At 42.2% G+C, this 8,635-nt stretch overlaps 1 protein-coding gene across 1 annotated transcript in view; it reads left to right on the top strand.

Moving 5' to 3' along the window:
• Nucleotides 1–4,779: 4,779 nt before the first annotated feature.
• The window catches only part of LOC100432191 (LIM and senescent cell antigen-like-containing domain protein 1), a 67,870-nt gene continuing 64,014 nt past the window's right edge, over nucleotides 4,780–8,635 (top strand). The window contains 1 exon segment of the mRNA XM_054547163.2: nucleotides 4,780–5,018. Coding sequence (XP_054403138.1) covers nucleotides 4,837–5,018 — 182 coding nt within the window. The 5' untranslated portion in view covers nucleotides 4,780–4,836.

Raw genomic sequence — 8,635 nt, 5'->3', positions numbered from 1 at the left:
ATCAAAATGCCTGAATATAAAAGTTGAGCTATGGTGTTTATTCGGAATTAAACCACTCCCTTGTCCTCTTGAAAAAATAACATATTTCTTTTAGCTTTACTCTGTTCTGGCTAAATAAGAGAAGTGACTGCAGGTAGTCTTTTTGGGAGAATTGTGTGCCGCCTAAACTTTCTTTTCTTTTTTTTTTTTTCTTTTGAGACGGAGTTTTGCTCTTGTTGCCCAGGCTTGAGTGCAGTTGCACAATCTCGGCTCACTGCAGCCTCTGCCTCCTAGGTTCAAGCGATTCTCCTGCCTCAGCCTCCTGAGTAGCTGGGATTACAGGTGCCCACCACCACGCCAGCTAATTTTTTGTGTTTTTAGTAGAGACAGGGTTTCATCATGTTGGCCAGGCTCCTGGCCAAATCTCAAACTCTTGACCTCAAGTGATCCACCCGCCTCGGCCTCCCAAAGTGCAGGGATTACAGGCGTGAGCCACTGCACCTGACCACCACCTAAACTTTCCATGGCCACACTGTTAACAGATCCTTATTCACGACATACAAACAACCTTGTTCACTCAGCACTGGGCACCAAACTATGCACTGTATACTCATAGAAGCAGAGGCTATGACTTTTATTTATTCATTCATTCATTCAGCAGATTGTAGTATCTTCTACTGATGGTGGGCTGGATACTTCTTAGGTACCACATTGGGCGTATTGCATCATGGGCTCATAGTAAAAGTTCCATATGTCCAGGAATGATGTAAAGCCAACAGTGGAATAATGCAAGCAACTATTTTTCTAGAAGAAATAGACTTTACCAGAATGCCAAAATGGGCTGCTAAAGGAAGGGCAGCCCATCAGTGCTGTCACCAGCTCCTGAAACCCCGGGGCCTGTTTACTCCCACCATTGCAGTGGAGGACATGTCTGAGCCTCCTGCTTGGCTTTAACCCCCACATTAGTTCCTTCGTTGTTTCAGTGTAAGTAGCTTGGGTAATGTGCAGAGAATTTCTTTGCCTTGTATTATTTATGCTGAGAATCAACTGGTTGGGTCATCAGTTCCTAAGGAGAGGCTAATGGGAAGGTGATCTATAGAGTGTGATAGAAGACAATCTAGCTTTCTTGCTGCATCTTTTCTTCCTTCAGAATTTCAGCTTCTATTTTCCCTCCCAACTCCTAGTAGGATATTCCTGAGTGAAAGAAAGGCCAAGAGGAGAGAATGAGATCTAGCAAAATTGTAAACAAAGGAACAGAGCCACAAACCTGTTTTACATTCATTTAAAATGTTACATTGATTGATTAAACAGTTTAAAAATATCTTCATAGTATATGGTACCTTTGATCTTAAAACCAGGTCATGTTAAGGTGACCTCTATTGAAGAGTTCTATTTAGGGTTACTGTGTGCCAACCACCCTCATTAAAATAGTCACAGATGTAAGTAGAGGAAACCAGATAAAATGAAAGATCTCTATCTGCTTCCCCATAGTAATCCTTACATAGCATAACTTGAGTTAAGAACAGCCAGATGGAAGAGATAATGGGGCAAGGTGTGGGGAAACAGAGCAGAGCTTCTCTCCTCTGGGAGCGCCACCCTCCCAGCACCTCCATATGTTCAGCAACCCAGAAGTTCCCCTAAACTCTGTCCTATTGAGTTTTTATGGAGGCTTCTTTTCATAGGCATGATTGATTTGATCATTGACCACTGGTGATTATCTAAATCCCCAGCTCCTCTCCCTTCCAAGGGGTTGGGGCTGGAGCTGAAAGTTGCAGCCTTCTTATTGCATGGTTGATTCTCCAGCAGCCACCCCCACACCTGTCACATTAGCCTACAAAAGACACTTACCACTTCAGAGAGTCCAAGAGTTTTAGGAGTCCTGTGCCGGGAAATGGGGGCAGAGACCAAGAATAGATTTATAATTAAAAGTCACAATATCACAGGCAGTTTCTTTAAACTAAGCATTCACTTACCATACAACTCAGCAATTTTACTGTTGAGCATTTATCCCAGAGAAATAAAAATTATTCAATACAGAAATTTCTATAGTTTTATTCACAGTGCCACAAATTGGAAGGAAAGTACTTAAATGCCCTTCAGCGGGTGAACAGTGAAACAAACTATGCATCCATGTCATGGAATACTACTTGGCAGTAAACAAGAGCAAACTGTGGACATGTGGAGCAACTTGGATTGGTCTCAGGGCATTGTGCTGAATGAAAAGCCTTAAGATGTCACATGAACGATTCCATTTGGTAACATTCTTTAAATAACAGAATCATATAAATGAAAAACACATGAGTGGTTGCCAGAGGTTAGGAGTGTTGGAGTGTGCAGAGGTATGTGATGGTCAGAGATAACATGAAAGAGAAGTCTGTGGTGATGGAATAGTCCTGTAACTTGATAGAGGCTGTTGTTACAGGAAGCTGCCCATGTGATGAAATGACAGAGACCCGCACACACGCATTGTTGCAATGTCAGATTCCTGGTTTTGCTCCTGTACTGTAGTCACGTAAGATGTGAGCACTGGGGAGACTGTGAGGGAGAATTCTGAGCAGAAGGCTCACATGGCTTCCTGCCTCCTACCATGCCACCCCCACCAGATGCATTAAATTTCTGGTCTGAATCAGCCTGCCTCTGTCCTCATCCATCTGTCTGTCTGTCTCTTTCTTTCCCTCCCTCCCTGCCTCCTCACTGTTTCACATGGTCATTGTAAAGAAGAAACCTAAAAAATTCGGAAATGTAGATAAATTGAAAGGAAAAATTTTAAACCATGAGGTTGTTCCTTTCTTATTTAAATATGGTGGTTCCCTTGTTTCGTCAGCCACAGGCTTTGGGCCTGGGCAGGATCTGTAGCCCACAGCCTTTGAGTTCTTGACCTATCCTCTGAGATTTTTAGGGTTCAAAGTAGAAAGACTTGGTCCCCTGCTTCCAGTCCTATCTGGTACCCACTCCCTAATCTTTTGTGGCTAACCATTGTGCTTCCCAGTAATTATGTTTACCATTTTCTCACATAGGGATTAACAACATAGGCTCTGGACTCAGAGTGCCTAGGTTTAAATCTTGACTCCACCACCTCCTTAGTAGTTATTCAGTCTCTTTGTGCCTCAGTTTCTTCATTTGTAACTAACACCTATCTCAGAAGCCATGGGAAGGATTAAGGGATGTGATAGGAAGCACTCACTGACTCTTGGATATCATTATTTATGGTTGTTACTTGGTGTCTCTGCTGCATTTTGTTTATCGCTGCTGGTTCCGTGACTGTCCATCAGTGTGCCTTGTGCTTGTTCTGTAGATTTTATTTCACAGTCTCTTGGTTTTGGTGGGTGGCACACTGCCCTGAGAGGACGGGGACATGAGAAAGATTCTGAGCCCTTTAGTTGTCTCTAGTGCTACATCATGATTGTCATCATTGCTGTAAACCAAAAAGTATCTGAGACAAGTCTTATTCAATTTAGAACATGTATTTTGCCAAAGTTAATGACACACCCATGACACAGCCTCAGGAGGTCCTGACAACATGCGCCCCGGGGTGGTCGGGGTACACCTTACTTTTATACATTTCAGGGAGACATGAGACATCAATCAATATATGTAAGATGTACATTGGTTCGGTCCAGTAAGGCGGAACAATTCGAAGTAGGGGGTTTCCAGGCCAGAAGTAGATAAGAGACAAAAAGTTGCATTCTTTTGAGTCCTTGATCAGCCTTCCAATGAATACACAATTGTGTCTGGCTCAGTGAACCTACATTTTTACATGAACAATAGGGTAGAGGAAGCAATCAGTTATGCATTTGTCTCAGGTGAGCCTCAAAGGGATGACTTTGAGTTGTGTCTGTCCTTTTTCCATAAGGAGTTTTCTTGTGGGCAAATGGTGAGGGAGGGATGTAGGTTGTTATCTTTGTAGCTATCTTATTTAGCAATAAAACAGGAGGCAAATTTGCCTGACGTAGTTTCCAGCTTGACTTTTTCCTTGGCTTAGTGATTTAGTTTCCTTTCGCATTGCTAACTCAATCACAGGAGACAGGAGTGTGGACTGAATATAGCAAGAATGCCAAAGTATGTAACACCTTCCTTAGTCATGATAGAGACTAAGAAACATCAGCTCACCTAAGCTTTGAGGTTAGCTGGAGTCCAGTAGAAGAGTTATAACTAAACACCGGCCCTTGTCTGTTTCTACTTGTGCCCATTCATTGAAGCTGAGATTGGACTGTGACTATGTACCAGTAGCAAAAGTGATAGAAGTCAAACATAGCTCTTAGTTTTAGGGGCTCATGGCCTCCTGGGGAAGGGACCCATCAGGCATAGCTGGCAGTCATGGCCAGGGTTGTGGAAGCCCAGGTCCGGGCAGGGTTCAAATGCTCCTCAGAGTGTGCCAGCAGCCTCAGCCTCAGGCAGAGCTTGTCAGGAGGTGTTTTACAAGGTCTCCAAAAGCCTCTTATGCCCTCCAGAGTGAAAAGCACGGCATTGTTGATGAAGTCTTGTGGCAAATATGCAAGGCACGTGTGGATATTTCCTTCTCTTGGAGGCTTACGAGGTAGCCCCAGTCTCCTGGTGCAGTGTTTATAGCATAGTCCACTGGGACTGCTGCTCTGACAAAGACTGTGTCACTACTTTGTGGAATGTTTTTTAGAACTTCCAGAATGCCTCAGTAAATCCTTACTGCCATGTAACTGTGTACTGTGCTGCTGAGCTCTTAACATGAAGCAGCAGCAGTGACCCTGGCGGGCCAGGCTGACGTGCATGGGAACAGGGGGAGTGACCCTGGCTGGGAAGCAGGGAGGCCTGGATATTGTTTCTCCTGGCTCTGTGTCCTGCCATTCTCGTCTCTGTGCTCAGAGCTCTCAAGCACCCACGATGGCCTTCTCAGGCCGAGCGCGCCCCTGCGTTATCCCAGAGAACAAAGAAATCCCCCGAGCAGCCCTTAACAGTGTCCACGAGGCCAATGGGACCGAGGACGAGAGGGCTGTTTCCAGACTGCAGCGCAGGCACAGTGACGTGAAAGTCTACAAGGAGTTCTGTGACTTTTATGCGAAATTGTGAGTGTCTCCTCTCCTGGAGTGCCCTCTTCCAGGTCCAGCGTTCTTGGCTGTCTGTTCAGGAGCCATCCTGAGCTGGCCCATACAGTTTTATTGACTGGACTTTGGGTGGGAGTTTTCCAGGGTGGTAGGGCTCTGAGGGGCTCGCAGCGCAGCATGTTTAGGGAGACAGGAGACTGCCTTGTCGGTAAGACATGCAGTGACACACAGATGGGAGGGAGGTGCTGCCCTCACTGTGAGAGCCTGGCGGCCCCGTCTTCAGTAGATTCCTGATCACTTGGTAACTGCATTTTCATGATGTCGTCCGCAAGGGAGGCTTAGTGTTGTCATTGTCAGTAATTACATTAGAAAAATTCTGCAGTCTAAAACGGCCCAAAGATAAGGGGCAGATGGGTTGGAACAGTGAAAAAAACAAATTACAGACTGTTGGTAAAGATAAATATTTTTGTTATGTGTAATAATCAACAATTTGAAGTAAGCTAACTGGGTTTCTTAATTGAATGAATGAATATATATATTGTATAAGTAGCAAATCAATACACATATAGAACATACTGTTAACTCTAAAAAGCTAGGCTAATTTATATTATTAAATAGGTTTTAGCAAACACATTTTTTTAAGAAAATGCAGAGTAGCCATAAGACCAGCTCAAGATTATTGACCTCATTCAAAGTTGTGAGCTTAGAATTACTGCATATACCCAATTTGTCAAGTAAGAGTTAATGAGAATTTAACTGACCCGGTTCTCTACTTCCATAATCTGTGCTCTGTGGTACAGATGTCACTTATCTTCACAACTCACAGAGAGCTCTGTTTGACAGTAACTGGGGAATTGTAATAATACAGTAACCAATATTTTAACTGCTTGGTGAACTCTCAAGAAGATTTTTGGATTTATACATTGCTGCATTTTAGAACCAAACAATTTGTTTTGCATACTTGAATAATGGAAAGCAAGATACCAAGTGTGCTGTGTGAGGTTGATTTGTGGAAGTAGATCAGCTTCATCAGTCATGCCTGGCCTGACTTTTACATATAAATATCTATCTATCTATAGATAGATAGATAGATAAGTAGATAGATACTCCCCCACTTACATATTTCTTATCATCAACACTTTTTGGTGAAAATCTTTTTCCGAAAAATTAGCTAATTAATTATTACTAATCTGATGGTAGCTATAACTGTCACTAATGACTTTTTTAAAGTAATTCCTGTCATCTGTAGTATTAAATATAAAATCAACATTAAAAAAAAAAACAACAGGCATCGTGCCAGAGGGTCAAAGGCAAAAGAGGAAAGGGAAGCCTGACTGGTTCAGGGGGCAGCAAGGTGATTGTTCTGTTTCCTTTTTCCCCCTGCTTGTGATGAAAAGGAATACTTCTTGCAAAATACATATTATATTACCTCTAAAACTAGCGGATTTTTCCTGTGTGTGGGAAGTAACTGTGTGCTTGTTTTTATGATTTATCTACCTATTTCCTAATTCTACTTGAGTATTTGAACTTAAGTAGAAACAATCTATATTATAATGAGTTTAAACTGGTCAGTGATAATCAAACATTTTAACCTAAGGGCCTCTTAACATTGTTAAAAACTATTAAGGTCCCCAAAGAACTTTAATTCATCAGTATTTACCATATGAGAAATTGAAACTGGGAACAATTTAAAATACTTATTAATTCATTTAAAAACAACACTAAGCTTATTACGTGTTAATAATAGTAAATGTTAATATTAATGTTTTCATAAAAAATAACTGTTTTCCAAAATGGAAGAGGCTTAAAGGAAAGGATGGCATTGTGTTACATTTTTGCAAATCTTGTTAATAAAAGTTTCTCAGATTTGTTTCTGCATTCAACCTATTACAGCATATTGTTTTAGATGAAATATATGAAGAAAATGTGGCCTCCCACAGAGAGTGTGGTTGGAAAAGAGAGGACTTTCCGCCTCCTGAAAGGGTCATGGTGACACTGACATTTTGAAAACCACTGATTTAGGTTATAATGATCCAGGACATTCTAGAATATTCTTTTTGGGCTTTTTTAGAGTCCCATTAAGATTGTTGAGGTTTGATGAATCTTTTGAGAGGGTTTAGAATTAACAACAGTGCCATATATTTGAGCAGCATCTTCTGGTTTCCAAATAGTTTAAAATACTTTTTCCTCAGAACAATAATGAGAACAGTACTGAGAATGACCGGGCAGATTTGGAGCTTACCGTGCTCCTCCATCCAGGAATACCTGTGGACTTTGGTCAGGAAGAAGAAAGAAGCACAAACCCCTCCAGAGTTTTGTAAAACTGCCACAATCATCTGGCTTACGGCAAAGCTGGGCGATGATGAGAATTTTACAGATTTTTTCCCCAACCCACAGTAACTTTGAAATGACAAAATGGAAATTCATTTTAACATGAGGCTTAGGCCAGGTTTACTGAGCAGTGAAGCTGTTTCCCTTTCTCCCTTCCTTCCTTTTTTTTTTTTTTTGTGTGTGTGACATTTTAATTCTGCATTCAAACCTGTTAAATAAAGTTGAGCTTTGACTGGTCTGAAGTGATGAACACGGTGTGTCTGCACGCAGTTATTTATGGCAAGGCTACAAAACAGGATGACTGTTTTGTGAAACATTTTGGGGAGGAAGGCAAAGGGAAAGTTGTCTTCCAGAGGTATGGAGGGGAGTGAAGCAAGTAAGTGGAACCACTTTTGCTAAGGAAACAGCAAAACTTGGAAACCAATAGGGGCAAGGCAGTTAGTTACTCTGTTTATCAAATGGAGACTGTCCACCTGTCTGTCTCACTAGTTGGTTGTGAAAATTCAGGAGAACATTGGTAATAACTTCATGAAGTACATTGATTAAATATCTGGAAGGTCAGAAGCTGTACTAGGGGACTAGACACACAGGTGTAGAGCTCATGCTGTGGGTAGGCCTGCGAAAATAAATTTGCCAAAAAGTGAAGGACCGCTTGGCCAGTTACTGCTCTGCATGGGGGACCTTCTCCATTTCCAGGACTTTTAAGAAATAAATAGGTCTTCATGGAAATCTTCATCTAATTGTATGCCTGTCAAAGCCATGTTGCTTTTCTTTTCCTTTTTCCTTCTTGAAATGAAATTTTGTTCTTGTTGTCCAGGCTGGAGTGCAGTGGCGAGATCTCGGCTTACTGCAACCTCCACCTCCCAGGTTCAAGTGATTCTCCTGCCTCAGCCTCCCAAGTAGCTGGGACTACAGGCATGTGCCACCACACCTGGCTAATTTTGAATTTTTACTAGAGACAAGGTTTTACCATGTTGGTCAGGCTGGTCTCGAACTCCTGACCTCAAGTAATCCACTGGCCTCGGCCTCCCAAACTCCTGGGATTACAGGCGTGAGCCACCGCAGCTGTCTGCCATGTTGCTTTCCTTCTTCCAAACTGCACAGTGGTTAGAGCCTGAGATTATTTATTGAATGCCTTCTGTATTTTAAGGTGTAATGAGGTTACTGATGCGGGAATTTCCCACATCACCAGCCGCAACAGTGGTTACTTGACAACCTGGTGTCACTTTCCTAACCTATGAAACGTGGTGGTATCCCTGTCATGTCCTTTCAAGTGTTTGAAATTCGTGGTGTAATCTGTTTTGATT

Source organism: Pongo abelii, chromosome 12 (genome assembly GCF_028885655.2).
Source record: "Pongo abelii isolate AG06213 chromosome 12, NHGRI_mPonAbe1-v2.0_pri, whole genome shotgun sequence".
NCBI classification, from domain to species: Eukaryota; Metazoa; Chordata; class Mammalia; order Primates; family Hominidae; genus Pongo; species Pongo abelii.
Note: the sequence above shows the minus strand (reverse complement) of the source record. Positions and strands in the feature narration are given on the sequence as shown.